At 38.2% G+C, this 21,443-nt stretch overlaps 8 protein-coding genes across 8 annotated transcripts; all 8 read left to right on the top strand.

Moving 5' to 3' along the window:
* The first annotated feature begins 268 nt into the window (after positions 1-268).
* LOC115998479 (cysteine proteinase inhibitor B-like) lies at positions 269-998 on the top strand. The gene has a single exon (XM_031238062.1). It carries the CDS (start codon positions 392-394, stop codon positions 788-790), a length of 399 nt encoding a protein of 132 aa, XP_031093922.1. The 5' UTR covers positions 269-391; the 3' UTR covers positions 791-998.
* A 1,949-nt stretch (positions 999-2,947) lies between these two features.
* Positions 2,948-3,641, top strand: LOC115998476 (cysteine proteinase inhibitor B-like). The gene has a single exon (XM_031238059.1). The coding sequence runs from the start codon at positions 2,993-2,995 to the stop codon at positions 3,395-3,397; it is 405 nt and encodes a 134-aa protein (XP_031093919.1). The 5' UTR covers positions 2,948-2,992; the 3' UTR covers positions 3,398-3,641.
* A 1,450-nt stretch (positions 3,642-5,091) lies between these two features.
* LOC115998477 (cysteine proteinase inhibitor B-like) lies at positions 5,092-5,781 on the top strand. Its single transcript, XM_031238060.1, has one exon. The coding sequence runs from the start codon at positions 5,136-5,138 to the stop codon at positions 5,535-5,537; it is 402 nt and encodes a 133-aa protein (XP_031093920.1). The 5' UTR covers positions 5,092-5,135; the 3' UTR covers positions 5,538-5,781.
* Positions 5,782-7,234: 1,453 nt separating this feature from the next.
* LOC115998478 (cysteine proteinase inhibitor B-like) lies at positions 7,235-7,924 on the top strand. The gene has a single exon (XM_031238061.1). It carries the CDS (start codon positions 7,276-7,278, stop codon positions 7,675-7,677), a length of 402 nt encoding a protein of 133 aa, XP_031093921.1. The 5' UTR covers positions 7,235-7,275; the 3' UTR covers positions 7,678-7,924.
* A 2,970-nt stretch (positions 7,925-10,894) lies between these two features.
* Positions 10,895-12,159, top strand: LOC115998475 (cysteine proteinase inhibitor B-like). The gene has a single exon (XM_031238058.1). It carries the CDS (start codon positions 10,969-10,971, stop codon positions 11,371-11,373), a length of 405 nt encoding a protein of 134 aa, XP_031093918.1. The 5' UTR covers positions 10,895-10,968; the 3' UTR covers positions 11,374-12,159.
* A 3,523-nt stretch (positions 12,160-15,682) lies between these two features.
* Positions 15,683-16,450, top strand: LOC115998051 (cysteine proteinase inhibitor B-like). Its single transcript, XM_031237510.1, has one exon. The coding sequence runs from the start codon at positions 15,738-15,740 to the stop codon at positions 16,143-16,145; it is 408 nt and encodes a 135-aa protein (XP_031093370.1). The 5' UTR covers positions 15,683-15,737; the 3' UTR covers positions 16,146-16,450.
* A 1,541-nt stretch (positions 16,451-17,991) lies between these two features.
* On the top strand, positions 17,992-18,597 carry LOC115998098 (cysteine proteinase inhibitor B-like). The gene has a single exon (XM_031237571.1). The coding sequence runs from the start codon at positions 18,027-18,029 to the stop codon at positions 18,447-18,449; it is 423 nt and encodes a 140-aa protein (XP_031093431.1). The 5' UTR covers positions 17,992-18,026; the 3' UTR covers positions 18,450-18,597.
* A 1,874-nt stretch (positions 18,598-20,471) lies between these two features.
* On the top strand, positions 20,472-21,174 carry LOC115998047 (cysteine proteinase inhibitor 2-like). Its single transcript, XM_031237499.1, has one exon. The coding sequence runs from the start codon at positions 20,521-20,523 to the stop codon at positions 20,959-20,961; it is 441 nt and encodes a 146-aa protein (XP_031093359.1). The 5' UTR covers positions 20,472-20,520; the 3' UTR covers positions 20,962-21,174.
* The last annotated feature ends 269 nt before the right edge of the window (positions 21,175-21,443 follow it).

Here is a 21,443-nt window from a genome sequence, read left to right as displayed (position 1 = left end):
TATACCTTTGTGATTATCAAATTGATAACTTAACGAACTTAGTTGGGCTGTTCCCAATTCAGTAATATAATTGACATAAAATTAAGTTTGCAACTATAATTTCGGATCAAGCATCTTCTTCAATTCCATCCTCGATAATTTGTGGGATCTTATCAACCATTTTCTCGCTTTTTAAGGTTAAATTTGTTTCTTAACGTAACAAATTAAACAGAAATAAAAGCCACCCAACAGCTAGCGCTTAACGCGGCAACCCTCAGACCTACACACTATAAATACCTCTCCCTCCCTCATCTTCTTCCCCACACTCAAAGTAAACAACACATCAGATCTCATCTCTTCATTCTCAAAAAAATAAATAAATAAAATCTCGTTCGACCTCGACAGTACAATAATGGCGAAAGTTGCAGGACTACTGAACCTTCTCCTTGTGGTTTCCGTCGCTCTATTCTTCGCAGGCTACGGCGCGGCGCAAGAGGCCTCAGGGGGGAAAACAGAGGTGAGTGACGTGAAGACCAATGCGGAGGTTCAAAATCTGGGGAGGAAAGCCGTAATGGAGTTCAACAAGCGCCTGAACGTGAAGGTGAATCCTGAGAACAATGCGAAGAGGCTGGTTTTCACGGAGGTGATCAAGGCGGAGAAGCAGGTGGTGGCCGGAGAGAAGTACTTCCTCACCATCAAGGCCACCTCCGAAGACGGCCAGACCAAGACCTACGAGTCCGAGATGTGGGTCAAGCCCGGTGATGAGACTGTTCATGAGATGCTCAACTTTGCACCCGCCGCCGCCGCATAAATTTGTTTTCTGGTCAGTCCGCCGCCGTGGCGTGGCGGCTGGTATTTTTTTATGTCATACATGCATGCATGCGTAGTAGGTAGTGTATGTAGTAGTCCCCGGCCGGTTAGGGTCCTTCAATGCCAGCTTCAACATTTTGTAATGGCATTGTTTTTTTTATATATATCATTTAAAAACATAAATAAAATATTAACATTATTTTTTGACTTATCGGGAACTGCCCCACTATTCTAAAATATGTAGTATGTAGGTTGCTCAATTACATTTTCACTTATAATCTTTAATTCTTAAGTTAGCTATGTAAAGAGTTTTAGCTATTTCTTTACAAGAATCAAATATAGCTATTTCTTTACAAGAATCAAATTTAGGCAGCATTTAGAAACCTAGAAAATGTTTTCTCATAAAAATTAGTTTTACTTGTTGAAACGACATCGTTTTAGAAACCTAGAAAATGTTTTCTCATAAAAATTAGTTTTACTTGTTGAAACGACATCGTTTTATGACTATGATTCACTTGCTGAAACCTGGCTGGCTGATTGGACCGGTTGAAACCTGACTGAGTGGACCCTCATTTTCCTTTTTAAACGTACCCTTATTGCTCTCATAGCTCCAAACAAATTATTAAGTACTTTTTCACTCTTTCATATACTAAGGGATTTCACTAGGGGAGACAGGTTTCCACCATTCAAACTTAAATATATTGAAATCGAATGCATAGGAAATTAGGCTGTGTATAATGCTACGCCTTCTAGATATGACCTATTAGAGGCCTTCTAGATATGACCTATTAGATCAAACTTCTTTCCATAGCGAAACTGTTGAGTCCTTGATTTACGTTTTGAAGGAAACAGACACACTGTTCAAACGCGACATTTGGAACTACTGTTTCAACTAAAAGTATAAGATAATATATAGTTATATAAATTACATATTTATGTTTATATATTGTATTGCTCATGAGATTACTCCATATCTTGTCATATCACAAGTGGAGGAAAATGAATTGTAATTTTGTGAGAAAAAGAATAAGGTGAGAATTCAAATTATATTGTTTGGTATGAATACAATTGTAAGGAATTGAAAGAAAAAATGAATAAAAAGTAAATGCATTTGTATAATAATACAAAAACGCAATTTATTAAATTGTAATTCCTTCACAGAATTGCAATTCTCTCCAACCAAATAACTAATCGAACAGAAATTCCATGAAGGAATGGAATTGCAATTCTATCATACCAAACACATACCCCATAAGTGGGCTAATTTGGCCTACTTATACCTCCAACTTACATTTACAATGAGAAAAAAAAAATCAATTAGAATTATTTTTTGGTGATTACAATTTAATATATCCGTAGTATCTGCTCATCATGATTATGTCAATATTCTTAACTTGAATATGTGATCTTTGGTTCAGAATGATAACAGACCCCGACTCAGCTGAACACAGAGGCTAGACATTTGCTTATGCGCACAATTATGTCAACATTCTTTAGTTGAATTTGTGATCTTTGGTTTAGAATATATGGTAAATGTGGCCCTACCAAAAGGCTGAATCCCCAAGGACCCCCACACCCCTACCCGACAGACTCAGCTGAACATAGAAACTAGACCTTTGCTTATGCGCACAAGGAACTCTTCACAATCTCACTTTGAGTGGTTGCTCTCACACTGTCACTGGTGAGACTCGACCCATAGTATTTCTTCTTAAACTTTACCCATGTGATTTTTAGATAGAGCGTATCTTTGGATCGTGATTGTAAGCTAAGCAAAGAAAACTAGCAGTCAATATCCGAGGGTTGCACTGAAAAATTCTCCGCTCCCGTTAAAACTCAAACTTATAACTTTGTGATTATCAAGTTGATAACTTAACCAACTTACTTGGCTGTTTCCAATTCAGTAATATAATTGACATAAAATTAAGTTTGCCACTGTAATTTCGGATCAAGCATGCATCTTCTTCAATTCCTCGATAATTTGTGGGATCTTATCAACCATTTTCTCGCTTTTTAAGGTTTAATTTGTGTCTTAACGTAACAAACAGAAAGAAAAGCCACCCAACAGCTAGCGCTTAACGCGGCAACCCTACAGACCTACACACTATAAATACCTCTCCCTCCCTCATCTTCTTCCCCACTCTCAAACTATAAACAACATATCAGATCTCATCTCTTCATTCTCAAAAAAAAAAAAAAAACAATAATGGCGAAAGTTGCAGGACTAATCAAGCTTCTCCTTGTGGTTTCCGTTGTTCTAGGGTTGGCAGGCTACGGCGCGGCGCAAGAGGCGGCGGCGTCAGGGGGGAAAACAGAGGTGAGTGACGTGAAGAGCAACGCGGAGGTTCAAAATCTGGGGAGGAAAGCCGTAATGGAATACAACAAGCGCCTGAACGTGAAGGTGAATCCTGAGAACAATGCGAAGAGGCTGGTTTTCACGGAGGTGATCAAGGCAGAGAAGCAGGTGGTGGCCGGAGAGAAGTACTTCCTCACCATCAAGGCCACCTCCGAAGACGGCCAGACCAAGACCTACGAGTCCGAGATGTGGGTCAAGCCCGGTGATGATACTGTTCATGAGATGCTCAACTTTGCACCCGCCGCCGCCGCATAAAATTGATATTTTTGTTTTCTGGTCAGTCCGCCGCCGTGGCGTGGCGGCTGGTGTTTTGTTATGTCATACATGCATGCATGCGCAGTAGGTAGTGTAGTAGTCCCCGGCCGGTTAGGGTCCTTCAATGCCAGAGATGAATTGAAGATGGATAAATAATGCTAGCTTCAACATTTTGTAATGGCATTGTTTTATATATATATAATTTAAAAACATAAATAAAATATTAACATTATTTTTTGACTTACCGGGAACTGCCCCACTATTCTAAAATATGTAGTATGTAGATCACTCGATCCTTAATAGTTAATAATACATTTTCACTTATAATCTTTAATTCCTAAGTTAGCTATGTGAGAGTCTTAGCTATTTCTTTACAAGAATCAAATTTAGGCAGCGTTTAGAAACTTAGAAAATGATTTCTAAAATCATTTTTGAGAAACTTAGATTGTGGTATTGGTCGGGAAACTTGAATCTGTGATCTTTGGTTTAGAATGGTAACTGTGACCCTACTCTCCAAGGACCCCCCACGACCCTACTCTCCAAGGACCCCCCACGCCCCTACTTGACAGACTTTGCCGGATAGCAACCCTCTTGCCCCACCGTCCCATGGCGGGCATAGAAACGGCCGGTCGATGAGTCGCACCACGACATAGAAGCTGGGTCCTCTTTTCTTCTGTTTCATCTTTCTGCGCGGATACATGGGGTACTTGACCTTGGATCTCCGCCACCATTGCCTGCTGAATGGCTAGGCTGTCGCCTTGGGGTCTATAGACGGTACATGCGCCTTAGGCGCTTGCTGCCCTCCACTGTAATTATTGTTGTGCCGTTGGCAGAGACCATCATTGTGATCACCAAAGGTGTTGCCATGATTCACGTGACGAGAATTTTGGAAACCGCTAGATCCTGATCCAACCATCTCCAATGATAAGCTGATATTTTGTAATATGTAGAGCTTACCTGAGATTTGATCTCAGCTCTCAACAAGAGCACCAATGATGATAAGAATGGTTACTAGAATATATTCGTGTATTAGTCAGTTCAAATGTTCTTTTATATCTACAAGTGCAATGATTCTCTGTGACTATGTAACGTACATTTAATCCTATACTAAGTGCGAGTAATAATGACAAGGAGTAACTTCTCTTCAATGTGCCATCTTTGTGTAACGGGTGACCGTTGAACTTTCCTATGCTCATTTGTCTGCCTTCGGGTCAGTGCTTGTGGTTTGGTTCGGGTGTGCACTAAAAAATTCACCCCTCCCATTAAAAGTCAAACTTGTAACTTTGTGGTTATCATTTTTTGAGTACTACTGACTTTGTTACTGTTCATATCTGTTCATAGCTACAAGCACAAAGAGTGAACAGTTGCCTCCAAGAGTGTTTTCAGGGACACCGAGCGTCACTAGACCACAAGGTCTTTGGCCCCAATTGAGTAATATAATTGACATAAAATTAAGTTTGCCACTATAATTTCGGATCAAGCATGCATCTTCTTCAATTCCTCGATAATTTGTGGGATCTTTTGACTTATCAACCATTTTCTCGCTTTTTAAGGTTAAATTTGTTTGTTAATGTAACAAACAGAAAGAAAAGCCACCCAACAGCGCTTAACGCGGCAATCCTCAGACCTACGCACACCCAACCCACTATAAATACGTCTCCTCCCTCATCTTCTTCCCAACACTCAAAATAAACAACATATCAGATCTCATCTCTTCATTCTCAAAAAAAGAAAAATAATGGCGAAAGTTGCAGGACTACTGAACCTTCTCCTTGTGGTTTCCTTGGTTCTAGCCTTCGCAGGCTACGCCGCCGCGCAAGAGGCGGCGTCAGGGGGGAAAACAGAAGTGAGTGACGTGAAGAGCAACGCGGAGGTTCAAAATCTGGGGAGGAAAGCCGTAATGGAATACAACAAGCGCCTGAACGTGAAGGTGAATCCTGAGAACAATGCGAAGAGGCTGGTTTTCACGGAGGTGATCAAGGCAGAGAAGCAGGTGGTGGCCGGAGAGAAGTACTTCCTCACCATCAAGGCCACCTCCGAAGACGGCCAGACCAAGACCTACGAGTCCGAGATGTGGGTCAAGCCCGGTGATGATACTGTTCATGAGATGCTCAACTTTGCACCCGCCGCCGCCGCATAAAATTGATATTTTTGTTTTCTGGTCAGTCCGCCGCCGTGGCGTGGCGGCTGGTGTTTTGTTATGTCATACATGCATGCATGCGCAGTAGGTAGTGTAGTAGTCCCCGGCCGGTTAGGGTCCTTCAATGCCAGAGATGAATTGAAGATGGATAAATAATGCTAGCTTCAACATTTTGTAATGGCATTGTTTTATATATATATAATTTAAAAACATAAATAAAATATTAACATTATTTTTTGACTTACCGGGAACTGCCCCACTATTCTAAAATATGTAGTATGTAGATCACTCGATCCTTAATAGTTAATAATACATTTTCACTTATAATCTTTAATTCCTAAGTTAGCTATGTGAGAGTCTTAGCTATTTCTTTACAAGAATCAAATTTAGGCAGCGTTTAGAAACTTAGAAAATGATTTCTAAAATCATTTTTGAGAAACTTAGATTGTGGTATTGGTCGGGAAACTTGAATCTGTGATCTTTGGTTTAGAATGGTAACTGTGACCCTACTCTCCAAGGACCCCCCACGACCCTACTCTCCAAGGACCCCCCACGCCCCTACTTGACAGACTTTGCCGGATAGCAACCCTCTTGCCCCACCGTCCCATGGCGGGCATAGAAACGGCCGGTCGATGAGTCGCACCACGACATAGAAGCTGGGTCCTCTTTTCTTCTGTTTCATCTTTCTGCGCGGATACATGGGGTACTTGACCTTGGATCTCCGCCACCATTGCCTGCTGAATGGCTAGGCTGTCGCCTTGGGGTCTATAGACGGTACATGCGCCTTAGGCGCTTGCTGCCCTCCACTGTAATTATTGTTGTGCCGTTGGCAGAGACCATCATTGTGATCACCAAAGGTGTTGCCATGATTCACGTGACGAGAATTTTGGAAACCGCTAGATCCTGATCCAACCATCTCCAATGATAAGCTGATATTTTGTAATATGTAGAGCTTACCTGAGATTTGATCTCAGCTCTCAACAAGAGCACCAATGATGATAAGAATGGTTACTAGAATATATTCGTGTATTAGTCAGTTCAAATGTTCTTTTATATCTACAAGTGCAATGATTCTCTGTGACTATGTAACGTACATTTAATCCTATACTAAGTGCGAGTAATAATGACAAGGAGTAACTTCTCTTCAATGTGCCATCTTTGTGTAACGGGTGACCGTTGAACTTTCCTATGCTCATTTGTCTGCCTTCGGGTCAGTGCTTGTGGTTTGGTTCGGGTGTGCACTAAAAAATTCACCCCTCCCATTAAAAGTCAAACTTGTAACTTTGTGGTTATCATTTTTTGAGTACTACTGACTTTGTTACTGTTCATATCTGTTCATAGCTACAAGCACAAAGAGTGAACAGTTGCCTCCAAGAGTGTTTTCAGGGACACCGAGCGTCACTAGACCACAAGGTCTTTGGCCCCAATTGAGTAATATAATTGACATAAAATTAAGTTTGCCACTATAATTTCGGATCAAGCATGCATCTTCTTCAATTCCTCGATAATTTGTGGGATCTTTTGACTTATCAACCATTTTCTCGCTTTTTAAGGTTAAATTTGTTTGTTAATGTAACAAACAGAAAGAAAAGCCACCCAACAGCGCTTAACGCGGCAATCCTCAGACCTACGCACACCCAACCCACTATAAATACGTCTCCTCCCTCATCTTCTTCCCAACACTCAAAATAAACAACATATCAGATCTCATCTCTTCATTCTCAAAAAAAGAAAAATAATGGCGAAAGTTGCAGGACTACTGAACCTTCTCCTTGTGGTTTCCTTGGTTCTAGCCTTCGCAGGCTACGCCGCCGCGCAAGAGGCGGCGTCAGGGGGGAAAACAGAAGTGAGTGACGTGAAGAGCAACGCGGAGGTTCAAAATCTGGGGAGGAAAGCCGTAATGGAGTTCAACAAGCGCCTGAACGTGAAGGTGAATCCTGAGAACAATGCGAAGAGGCTGGTGTTCACGGAGGTGATCAAGGCGGAGAAGCAGGTGGTGGCCGGAGAGAAGTACTTCCTCACCATCAAGGCCACCTCCGAAGACGGCCAGACCAAGACGTACGAGTCCGAGATGTGGGTCAAGCCCGGTGATGAGACTGTTCATGAGATGCTCAACTTTGCACCGGCCGCCGCTGCATAAAATTGATATTTTTGTTTTCCGGTCAGTCCGCCGCCGTGGCGTGGCGGCTGGTGTTTTGTTATGTCATACATGCATGCATGCGTAGTAGGTAGTATAGTAGTCCCCGGCCGGTTAGGGTCCTTCAATGCCAAAGATGAATTGAAGATGGATAAATAATGCTCTAGCTTCAACATATTGTAATGGCATTGTTTTTTGTTAATTTATTAATACAAGATATATATAATTTAAAGATATCATATTAACATTATTTTTTATGAGTTATTGCGAACTGTCCCACTATTCGAAAATGTGGTAGTATATATGTAGGTCGCCTAATACATTTTCACTTATAATTTTTAATTCCTAAGTTAGCTATGTGAGAGCGGTGGTAGGACTCCTAGCTAGCTATTTCTTTTGAAAATTTTGGAAACTTATTTATTATTAGGTTGTGTTTGGCAAGAATGGGAAAATACAGGTGGTCAAATAAAAATTGTGGTATTGGTCAAGAAAAATAGACCATTTTTTCAAAAAGAAAAATAACCCCCCACTCGAGGGGAGTCATTTTCCAAGTCTTCCTCAAGTCTCTACCCTCTCTCATTGGACAAACCACTTCTTTGTAGGTAGATGTAGAGACACATAACATGATAAAATATATAGATAACAAAACTGAACTTCTTTATAGATGTAGAGACACATAACATGATGAAATATATAGATAACAAAACTGAACTTCTTTGTAGATGTAGATACACATAACATGATGAAATATATAAATAATGGGTCCTTGTTTCACATTATGTGTGTGTTAACACACCCTTTGAAAGCGACATTTAGACCTAGTGATTCAACTAAAATTATAAACTAATATATAGTTATATAAACTACTACATATTTGTGTTTATATATTGTATTGCTCATGAGATTACTCTAAGGTAAGAATTCAAATTATATTGTTTGGTATAATAGAATTGTTAGGAAGGAATAAGGTGAGAATTCAAATTATATTGTTTGGTATACAGAATTGAAAGAAAAATGCAATTTATTATAATTCGTCCATAGAATTGCAATTCTCTCCAACCAAATAACCGAACAGAAATTCAATGAAATTTGGTAGGAATGGAATTGCAATTTTATCATACCAAACACATACCCCATAAGTGAGCTAATTTGGCCTACTTATAACTCCACCAACTGAGAAAAAAACAATGAAATTTGGTAGGAATGGAATTGCAATTTTATCATACCAAACACATACCCCATAAGTGGGCTAATTTGGCCTACTTATAACTCCACCAACTGAGAAAAAAACAATGAAATTTGGTAGGAATGGAATTGCAATTCTATCATACCAAACACATACCCCATAAGTGGGCTAATTTGGCCTACTTATAACTCTACCAGTTGTTATGCCATGGACCTGGGTCTACCTTGCAAGGTGGACCCACTCTATGTTCATAATTTCATAACCCCATGTTCACAATTTCATAACTACATGTTCATAGTTTTATAACTTCATGTTCACAAATTCATAATTTCGTGTTTACAATTTCATACCTCTACGTTCACAATTTCATACATCTACGTTCACAATTTCATAACTCTATGTTCAACAGTATCAAAACTCTATGTTCAATAATATAGCACAAATTTTGAATCTATATAACAAAATTGTGAATATAGAGTTTAAAAGTTGTGAATATTGAGTAATGTAATTTTGTATATTGAGATCTAAAACTGTGAATATAGAGTTCTAAAATTGTGAACATAGAGTTCTAAATTTGCGAACATAGACATAGGTCCACCTTGCAAGGTGGACCCGGGTCCATAGCATAATTTGCCTAACTCTACCAACTTACATTTACAATGACAAAAAAAAAAAAAAAAAAAAACAATTAGAATTATTTTTTAGTGATTACAATTTAACATATCCGTAGTATCTGCTCAACATGATTACGTCAACATTCTTGACTTGAATCTGTGATCTTTGGTTTAGAAGGGTAACAATGCCCCTACCAAAAAGTTGAATCCCCAAGGACCCACCACTCCTCGACCCCGACTCAGATTAACACAGAGGCTAGACATTTGCTTATGCGCACAATTATGTCAACATTCTTGACTTGAATATGTGATCTTTGGTTTAGAATGGTAATTGTGGCCCTACCAAAAGGCTAAATCTCCAAGGACCCCCCACGTCCCTACCTGGCAAACTCAGCTGAACACAGGCTAGACCTTTGCTTATGCGCATGCTGATGAGACTCGAGCCATAGTCTTTCTTCTTAAATTTTATCCATGTGATTAATTGAACTGCTCATGCTGGCACTATAAATGTGTGAATTTTAACTTTTTTTTTTGTTATTACTAATTGTGAAGTGTGTTTCTCTCAAAAAATAAAAATAAAAATTGTGAAGCCTGTAGCTACTAAATGCGTAAATGGAACCTAGGGAATAGGGATGAGAAATTGAATGTTGCAACTGTCTTTCTTTAGGTAATGAGTCTAGTACTTTACATATTTTAGTTCACTTTTTTTTTTTATTTCTACACACTTTTGTCTTTTGCTCTTAGTTTCTGTACAAAAAAGTCAACAATCCAGAAAGTGATAGAGATGAAATTGTTTTTTTTTTCTTTTTTTGGGTTATATATCATAATGTCAATACAAATTTGGACCTGATTGTGGCCACTGCCCACAATGTGTGCATAGATTGCCATTGCAATATAAACTAGCTAGAAGCTAGATAAACTATTCATGCATGTTACATAGATATCATATGTATATGGTGATGATTTATCTCTTTGTGATCATTTATTAACTATGATTATAAGGTGAATTTTAGATAGAGTGTATTTTTGGATCCTGATTATAAGTTCTTTTTTTGAGTGACAAAGAAAATTCATAGTCAATATCCGAGTGTGTGCATTGAAAAATTCACCACTACCATTAAAAGTTAAACTTATAACTTTGTCGTCTTTTGGTTATCAAGTCGATAATTTAACCAATTTAGTTGGGTTGTTACCAATTCAGTAACATAATTGACATAAAATTAAGTTTGCTACTATAATTTCGGATCAAGCATCTTCTTCCTTCAATTCCCAACAATTTTGTCGCATTTTACGGTTTGTTTCAAATCTTAACTGAAAGAAAAGCCACCCAACAGCTAGCGCTTAACGCGGCAACCCTCAGACCTACCCAGTATAAATACCTCTCCCTCCCTCATCTCCTTCCCCACACTCAAAGTAAACAACAGATCAGATCTCATCTCTTCATTCTCAAAAAAATAAATAAAAAAAATCTTGTTCCACCTCAACAGTACAATAATGGCGAAAGTTGCAGGACTATTGAACCTTCTTGTTGTGGTTTCCGCGGTTCTATTCTTGGCAGGCTACTGTGCGGCGCAAGAGGCGGCGGCGTCAGGGGGGAAAACAGAGGTGAGTGACGTGAAGAGCAACGCGGAGGTTCAAAATCTGGGGAGGAAAGCCGTAATGGAGTTCAACAAGCGGCTGAATGTGAAGGTGAATCCTGAGAACAATGCGAAGAGGCTGGTGTTCACGGAGGTGATCAAGGCAGAGAAGCAGGTGGTGGCCGGAGAGAAGTACTTCCTCACCATCAAGGCCACCTCCGAAGATGGCCAGACCAAGACGTACGAATCCGAGATGTGGGTCAAGCCCGGTGATGAGACTGTTCATGAGATGCTCAACTTTGCACCCGCCGCCGCCGCATAAAATTGATATTTTTTTTTTCTGGTCAGTCCGTCGCGCCGTGGCGTGGCGGATGGTATTTTGTGATACATGCATGCATGCGTAGTAGGTAGTGTAGTAGTCCCCGGCCGGCAGGGACGGAGCTACATGTATTGTGAAGGGGGCCGTGGCCCCCCCCACCCAACCCAATAGATTTTACTATTATAATACATGGTTTTTTTTAAAGTTATTATAATACATGTTTTGGCCCCCCTCCTTAAAACATTTGTCCATTTCTTACCTCGAGCCTCCCAATAATTCAGCAAATTCTTATTTATATTATTATATATTTGTGGTATTGGGTCCCTTATGTGGCATTTATTATATTCAAATGCCGTTTGGGAGACAACAATGTATGAGGAATGCCACACTTTTTTACAATAATTTCCACTCTCATTCTCTTTTTCAAGACCCACTTGTATTTTTTTTCAGATTTTTTTGAAAGTCGTAGTTTTTTTTTTTTCAAATTAAAGACCCACTTGTATCTTCAACTCTCAATTTTATTAATTTTATTTGGCAGTAGGCTGCAAGCAGAAAATGAGGAGAAACACCATTTTTCTTCTTTCTTTCGCTCGGCAAGAACAAAGAAAACCATCTTCCTTTTGCTTCATTCTCCATTTTTTTGTCAGAGTTCATTTTTTCCTTGCTTCATTCTCCATTTGTTTGTCAGAGCTCATTTTTTCCTTGCTCCGCCGTGGATTTGTTAAGTTCGTGGGTGCTGTCTTCATAAAATATTTTGAAGGTCAATTTGTATTTATTACAAGCATTTTTTGGGTATTCATATACTTTTTTTTAGAGAAGGGTATTCATATACTATTCTCGTACAATTTGTATTTATTTGTTAGTGTATGTATTTTGAAAAGCATATTGCAAAAAAATTTAGTATATATTCAATTAATATTTTTGTATTATAATTATGTATTTTGATATATATTAAATGAATATTAATATATTTAATTGTTCACTCTTAAATGAATTTGGCCCCCCTCTCCCTCTAATCTTGGCTCCGTCCCTGCCGGCCGGTTAGGGTCCTTCAATGCCAGGGATGAATTGAAGATGGATATACAATGCTAGCGTCAACATGTTGTAATAATGGCGTTGTTTTTTGTTAATTTATTATAAGATATATATATAATTTAAAAATAGCATATTAACATTATTTTTTGAGTTACTGGGAACCTGCCCCACTATTAAAAAATGTGTAGTATGTAGGTCGCCTAATACATTTTCACTTATAATCTTTAATTCCTAATAAGTTAGCTATGTGAGAACGGTCCTAGCTAGCTAGTGATCTTCCTCAAGCCTCTACCCTCTCTCATGCTTCTTCCTCAAGCCTCTACCCTCTCTCATGGTTTTACAAATCAAACTCGGTTTTGCAAACTAGTCAAGGTTTCGGATGTAAATTTTTATTATTTATTATTATTTATTTTAGACATTCTTATTTTGTTGTGATTTTTTTGCTATTTTTCGGTAAACGAACCCTTTGTAGATGTAGATACATATAACATGATAAAATATATAATAATGGGTCATTGTTTCACGTTTTGAAGGAAACACACACATTGTGTATGTGTGTGTTCAACACACCTTTTGAACACAAGTGACATTTGGAACTCTACTATTTCAACTAAAATTACAAGCTAATATATAGTTATATAAGCTAATATATATATATATATATATATATATATATATATATATATATATATATATAGTTATATAAACTACATATTTGTGTTTATATATTGTATTGCTCATGAGATTACTCCATATCTTGGCATATGTCTCCAATTGTAAGTGGAGGAAAATGAATTGTAATTTTGTGAGAAAAGAATAAGATGAGAATTCAAATTATATTGTTTGGTATACATGAATAGAATTGTTAGGAATTGAAAGAAAAAATGAATAAAAAGTAAAATGCCTTTGTATAATAATACAGAAACGCAACCAATCAGAAATTCCATGAATTTGGTAGGAAAGGAATTGCAATTCTATCATACCAAACACATACCCCATAAGTGGGTTAATTTGGCCTACTTATAACTCCACCAACATACTTTTACAATAAGAAAAAAACCCATGAAATTTGGTAGGAATGGAATTACAATTCTATCATACCAAACACAAACCCCATAAGAGGGCTAATTTGGCCTACTTATAATTCTACCAACTTATATTTACAATGAGAAAAAAAATCAATTAGAATTATTTTTTGGTGATTACAATGTAACATGCTCAACATGATTATGCCAACATTCTTGACTTGAATATGTGATCTTTGGTTTAAAATGGTCACAATGACCCTACCAAAAGGTTGAATCACCAAGGACCCACCACTTCCCGACCTCAGTTGAACACAGAGGCTAGACATTTGCTTATGCACATAAGGAACTCTTCACGGTCTCACTTTGAGAGGTACTCTCACACTATTGCTGGTGAGACTAGACCCATAATCTTTTTTCTTAAACTTTACCCATGTGATTAATTGAGCTGCTCATGTTAGACACTATAATATAATTACTATAATATAATTATTGCTTGCACTTGTTGCCGTCCTTTCAAAGTTCAAACCGACACAAAGGATGCATTTTTTAGCCAAATTCATGATCCACCTTGCTTACATATTCTTATTATTTTTATTAATTAATGTATATATTATTATTATAGAAAGTGATGAGAAGACATTGTGTTATTTTTATCTTTCCATAAATAGATACGGACAACATTTGTCTTTTTTTGTTTTGTTTTGTTTTGTTTTGTTTTTTTTTTTTTTGGTGGGCTATATATCATAATGCCAATACAAATTTGGACCCTGGCCTGGCCACTACCCACCATGTCTGCATAGATTGCCATTGCAACATTAACTAGCTAGAAGCTAGATAAGCTATTCATGCATGTTGCATAGATATGATATGCGGTGATCATTTATCTCTTTGGATCTTGATTGTAAATTCTTTTTTGGCTAAAGTATCATTTCGCACCATGAACTATATTGGATTATTCATGCCGCACCTTGAATTTTCATAACGTCCATTTCAATACACAAACCATTAATTTTTTTTTATCTAGCATTTTTTACAAGTTACCAGGTTACTATGATGACATGGCACAGGTAATTAGCTTATGTGGGTCTTCTTTTTAAGTCAACCCAAAATTTTTAAGTAAACCCCAAAAATCAACGCCTCACGTTGACCCTCCCCAGTGCCTTCAACCGGACCAGTGCTCACTAGACCAAATCACCGCAGTCCCTCCACAATCCACTACTCCCCTCCTTTGCGACAGCGTGCGCCGAGCCCACCGACGACCTACCTAGGAGTAACCGCGCTTCGTTCTTCACGGTTCCAAGGTTACACAAATTAGAACCGGAAACTTTATCCAATTCAACCGGAATTTTTTTTGTAGTATATATAATTATATGTTTTGTTATTATAAAAACCATATTATAAATTTTTTTATTATTATTTTGGCTACTGCCTAATAGCAGTAGCTAAATATATATATATTTTTATATATATTTAGCTACTGCCAGTAGCTAAATGCCTAAATATAAGATTTTTTTTATTATTTTACGGTTTTGGTATCGGTTGTTGGGCTGGAAAAAGTTTAGAAGAAAATAAAAAAAAATCAAAAAAAAAAAGAAGAAGAAAAAAAAAAGTCCAAGTCAGCATAGATTACCTATAACTTTTAGATAACCTGTAAAATATGGTAGATGAAAAAAAAATTAATGATTTGTGTATCGAAATGGACGTTATGAAAGTTCAAGGTGTGGCATGAATAATTCAATATAGTTCATGGTGCGGGATGACAATTTAGCCTTCTTTTTTTGAGTGACAAAGAAAACTCACACTCAATATCCGAGGGTGTGCACTGAAAATTAACCACTCCCATTAAAAGTCAAATTTTAGTCGATAAGTTAACTAAGTTTTTTTTTTTTTGGTAAATTCACGGGGTCTTTCTCTGTCCGTTTAACGGTCCAGGTACACCCACGTTCGCTATCGTCACTTACCTAAGTTAGTTGGGCTGTTCCCAATTCAGTAATATAATTGACATAAAATTAAGTTTGCCACTATAATTTCGGATCAAGCATGCATCTTCTTCAATTCCTCGATAATTTGTGTGATCTTATCGACCATTTTCTCGCTTTTTAAGGTTAAATTTGTTTGTTAACGTAACAGAAAGAAAAGCCAAGCCACCCAACAGCGCTAAACGCGGTAATCCTCAGACCTAGGCACACCAACCCACTATAAATACCTCTCCATCCCTCATCTTCTTCCCCACACTCAAAATAAAAAATAAACAACAGATCAGATCTCATCTGTTCATTCTCAAAAAAAAAAAAAAAAAGAATAATGGCGAAAGTTGCAGGACTATTTAACCTTCTCCTTGTGGTTTCCATGGTTCTAGTCTTGGCAGGCTACGCCGCGGCGCAAGAGGGGGGCGCGGTACCGCTCTCAGGCGGGAAAACAGAAGTGAGTGACGTGAAGAGCAACGTGGAGGTTCAAAATCTGGGGAGGAAAAGCGTGATGGAGTACAACAAGCGCCTGAAAGTGAAGGAGAATCCTGAGAACGGTGCCAAGAGGCTGATCTTCACGGAGGTGATCAAGGCGGAGAAGCAGGTGGTGGCCGGAGTTAAGTACTACCTCACCATCAAGGCCACCACCTCCGACGGCACGGCCAAGACGTACGACGCCGAGATGTGGGTGAAGCCCAATGAGACTGTTCATGAGATGCTCGCCTTTGCACCCGCCGCCGCATAAAATTGATACTTTTTTTTTCTGTTTAGTCAGAGTCCTTACTTAGGATCGGCTCTGATCAGTACGCAATGGGTCATGGCGTGACTGGTATTTTGTTGCGTTAGGTAGTGTAGTAGTCCCCGGCCGGTTAGTGTCCTTCAATGCCAGAGATGAATTGAAGATGGATATATAATGCTCTAGCTTCAACATATATGTTGTAATGGCATTGTTTTATATATATATATATAATTTTAAAACATAAATAGCATGTATTAACATTATTTTTTGAGTTACAAGTAACCCCCACTCGAAAATGTGTTAATATGTAATTTGCTCAATCCCTACTTAATACAGTTTTCACTTATAATCTTTAATTCCTAAGTTAGCTATGTGAGAGTCCTATAGCTATTTCTTTACAAGTTGTGTTTAGCAAAAAGTTAAGGAGAAAAATGTGGTCAATGAATATGTGGTGTGCTTGCTTTCCAAATGGAGCCTTAATGGAAAAGAAAAACGTAACCTGTCTATCACCACCCCAACTTAAATATATTGAAATTGGAATGCATAGAAAATTAGGTCGTGTATAATGCTACGGCCTTCTAGATAGATATATGACCCATTAGAACTTCTTGATTCACGTTTTGAATTGTACCTATTTTTTTTTTAAAGCCAAAAATCATCAAATGCGAAAAGAAAGGGGGAACGAAATCCCAATTGTACCTACTCTTTCAACTAAAACTCTACATATTTGTGTTTATATATATTGTATTGCTCATAAGATTACTCCATGCATGGTCATTCATAATAAGGAAATGGTTTGGGGTTTTAGTCACCTTTCAATGGCTCCCTTAATTATGTGCGAGGAAGTGAAAATGGAACGACTACAAGCGGGAGAGGAAATTCCCTATTGACTAAAGGGAAGGAGGCTAGTCCCCGAAAATGCCTTTTTGAAGTTGGGGCTAAAAATTCATACATAAGGAAGAAGCAAGGGGTCTTTGCTATTCCTGTTAGAGAATGCGTTGTTAGCCTTACAGAATGCGCTGCACATCTATCATGAAGAAAAAATTGCGTTTTCTAAAACGGAAGATAAGAAATCGGGGTTTATATGCGCGGGGCGGAGAAAGCCAAGCCAGGTGCCGTAAGCTCTATTCGGCCCGGAGCATTGATTCCCCATAACGAATAGGCTAGCTCTATCTCTCAATAGGGTTGGTAGTGGCCTAGAATAGAATTGTTGGGAATTGAAAGAAAAAAAAAATGAATAAAAACTAATTAAAACTAAAACACTTATTGTAGACCATGGTCCACAATATAATTTGTGACTACGTACCCACAATGTCTGCATAGACTACCATTGCAATATGAACTAGCTAGAAGCAAGCTAGATAAACTATTCATGCATGTTGCATAGATATGATATTTGGTGATGATGGTTTTCATCTGATTATTTGTTAGTTAGGATGTGAGTATGATATAGAGTGTATTTTTGAATTGTGATTGTGAACTTATTTTAATAAATCACTTCCACACTTCAAACTATAAATTCTTTTTTTGAGTGACAAAGAAAACCCGCGATCAATATTCGATGGTTATCAAGTCAAGAAACTAACTTAGTTGAGTTGTTCCCAATTGAGTAACATAATTGACATAAAATTAAGTTTGCCACTATAATTTCGGATCAAGCATGCATCGTCTTCAATTCCATCCTCGATAATTTGTTGGATCTTATCAACTCCAACAATTTTCTCGCTTTTTAAGGTTTAATTTGTTTGTTAACGTAACAGAAAGATCGAAAAGCCACCAACCCACTATAAATACCTCTCCCTCCCTCATCTTCTTCCCCACACTCAAAATAAACAACAGATCAGATCTCATCTGTTCATTCTCCAAAAAAAAAAAAAAAACAATAAAATGGCGAAAGTTGCAGGACTACTGAACCTTCTCCTTGTGGTTTCCGTGGCTCTAGCCTTGGCAGGCTACGCCGCCGCGCAGGCGGAGGGACCGCCGGCGGCCTCCGGCGGGGCGGCCTCAGGCGGGAAAGAAGAGGTGAGTGACGTGAAGAGCAACGTGGAGGTTCAAAATCTGGGGAGGAAAAGCGTGATGGAGTTCAACAAGCGCCTGAAAGTGAAGGAGAATCCTGAGAACGGTGCCAAGAGGCTGATCTTCACGGAGGTGATCAAGGCGGAGAAGCAGGTGGTGGCCGGAGTTAAGTACTACCTCACCATCAAGGCCACCACCTCCGACGGCCAGACCAAGACGTACGACGCCGAGATGTGGGTTAAGCCCAATGAGACTGTTCATGAGATGCTCGCCTTTGCACCCGCCGCCGCATAAAATTGATGCTTTTTTTTCCGGTCAGTCCGCCGCCGTGGCGTGCGTAGTAGGTAGTGTAGTGTAGTCCCTGGATAGTTTCCTTCAATGCCGGAGATGAATTGAAGATGGATATATAGCATAATGCTAGCTTCAACATGTTGCAATGGCATTGTTTTTTGTTAATAAGAGATTTGTATATATAATTTAAGAACATAAATATATTAACATTATTTTTTGGGTTAATTAAGTAACTCGCCCCACTATTCGAAAATCTCAATTCCTACTAATACATTTTCACTTTTTAAAGGGTAAATAAGAATCAAATTGCAGGAAGTCATTTTGATTATGTTTGCTTTCCCATATATGCTAAATATGCTAAATTTCCATATATTTAATACTCACAACAAAATTATGTTTGCTTTCCCATTTTTTTTTTTAAATTTCAAATATCAACCTATTAAAACTTCTTTTCACATGGTAAATGTAGAGACACATAACATGATAAAATATATAGATAACGGGTCCTTGTATCACGTTTTAAAAGAGAAGGTTTGCAAATATATTTATTCTAATTCAGAGGAGAAATTAATGCACGATGTATGCATTGTGAAATTCTAATTCCACAGGTAGAATTGTAATTCCCTCCAACCAAATAATCGAATAGAAATTTCATGAAATTTGGTAATAATGGAATTGAAATTCTATCATACCAAACACGACTTAAACCTGTGACCTTTTGTTTAGAATGGCTCTATGAGCTGAACACCTGCACAGTGCACACAAAGAGTTTTTCTCACTTCGCTAGTGTGACTCAATTTCTAATCTTTTTTCGCAAACTTTTACTCATGTTGTTACCTACGGAAATACTCATGCGGGCACTATAATATAATTATTGCTTGCACTTGTTGCCGTCCTTTCAAAGTTCAAACTGACACAAAGGATTGTTAGCCAAATTCATATCCACATTGCTTACATATTTTAATTATCTTTATTTATTAATTAATGTATTATTATAGAAAGTGATGAGATGAAATTGTTCTTTTTTTTTTTTGGTGTGGGTTATATATCATAATGCCAATACAAATTTGGACCCGATTGTGGCCACTGCCCACAATGTCTGCATAGACTACCATTGCAATATTAACTAGGTAGAAGCTAGATAACTATTAATGCATGTTGCATGCATATGACATATCACTTTGTAATCATCTAATTTGTTAGTTAGGATTATAAGGTGAGAGCTTTACACAAAGTGTATCCTTAGGTGATGATTGTGATGAGCTTTCTTTTTATAATAGAAATCTGTATGATAAGTAATTATATTGCTAATAAACTTTACGTTACAATTTAATTAAAAATTGTTTAACTATAGTCGTCGTTACTATTAAATTCCATACTTCAAACTGTAAGTTTTTTTAGTGACGAAGGAAACTCGTAATTACTATTTAAGAATGTGCACATGATAAATCCTGCATGCATGCTAGCTTATTAGTTTGTCCATAACTGATCAATTGACTCAAACTAAGAAAACCATCCAATAGATCAAACCACTATCATATTTTTGAAAATAGACCATTATCGTTAATTATTGTTATGAAACTAAAGGAATTGCAAGCAACAACACCAACAAACAGAGCAAGAATGGAATGCAAGAATAATAACAAAGAAGAAGTGCAAGAGAGAATGGATCGGAGAGAAGGGAATTTCTTATTCATCGTATGAATTGATACATTTACAAATGAAATACATAGGCCTATATATAGGCAACAACATTAACCCTTCGGTACTCCAAAGGACACTTGAGTCTTCATATGTCCAGAAATACAATAACTGAGATAATGGCCACACATTATTATTATATTCATAACAATTATTAGTTTTTTGCTACTATAATTTCGGATGATCAAGCATCTTCTTCCTCGATAATTTGTTGGATCTTATCAACAAATTTGCCGCTTTTCAAGGTTTGTTATAACTGAAACAACCCACTATAAATACCTCTCCCTCCCCCATCTTCTTCCCCACACTCTAAATAAACAACACATCAGATCTCATCTGTTCATTCTCCAAAAAAACAAAAAAAAAAACAATAATGGCGAAAGTTGCAGGACTACTGAACCTTCTCCTCGTGGTTTCCTTGGTTCTAGCCTTGGCAGGCTACGCCGCCGCGCAGGCGGAGGGACCGGCGGCTGCGGCGGCCTCCGGCGGGGCGGCGTCAGGCGGGAAAGAAGAGGTGAGCGACGTGAAGAACAACGCGGTGGTTCAAAATCTGGGGAGGAAATCCGTAATGGAGTTCAACAAGCACTTACACGTAAAGAGGAATCCGGAGAACGAAGCGAAGAGGCTGGTGTTCACGGAGGTGATAAAGGCGGAGAAGCAGGTGGTGTCGGGAGTGAAGTACTACCTCACCATCAATGTCACAACCTCCGATGGTCAGACCAAGACGTTCGAGTCCGAGATGTGGGTCAAGCCCGATGAGACTCATGAGATGCTCGCCTTTGCACCCGCTGCCGCACCCGCCGCCGCCGCATAAAATTTATACTTTTTTTCTGGTCAGTCCGCCGCCGTGGCGTGGCGGGTATTTTGTCAAGCATGCATGCGTAGTAGGTAGTGTAGTCCCCGGTTAGTTTCCTTCAATCACAGAGATGAATTGAAGATGGATATATATAATATAATGCTTCAACATGTTGTAATGGCATTGTTTTTTGGAAATAAGAGATATGTATATATAATTTTAAAATATCAATAGCATATTAAACTATTAAAAAATGTGTAGTAGGTAAGTCGCTCAACCCTTAACTAAAGTTAAGAAAAATTATTTTTTTTCGGTCATAAAATAGTGACTAGGTCCATTTACATTTCCCATACTAAATATATCTACCGATGCTCTTGATGCCAATCATATTTACGGGAATGAATAGGGAGAAGAGAAAGGGAATGAATAGGGAGAAGAGAAGACGAAAATGCTAAATTTCCCCCCACACACACGTACCCTTTGAGCTCCCGACATTTGAA

The sequence above is a fragment of the Ipomoea triloba genome, chromosome 12 (genome assembly GCF_003576645.1).
Source record: "Ipomoea triloba cultivar NCNSP0323 chromosome 12, ASM357664v1".
NCBI lineage: Eukaryota > Viridiplantae > Streptophyta > Magnoliopsida > Solanales > Convolvulaceae > Ipomoea > Ipomoea triloba.
Note: the sequence above shows the minus strand (reverse complement) of the source record. Positions and strands in the feature narration are given on the sequence as shown.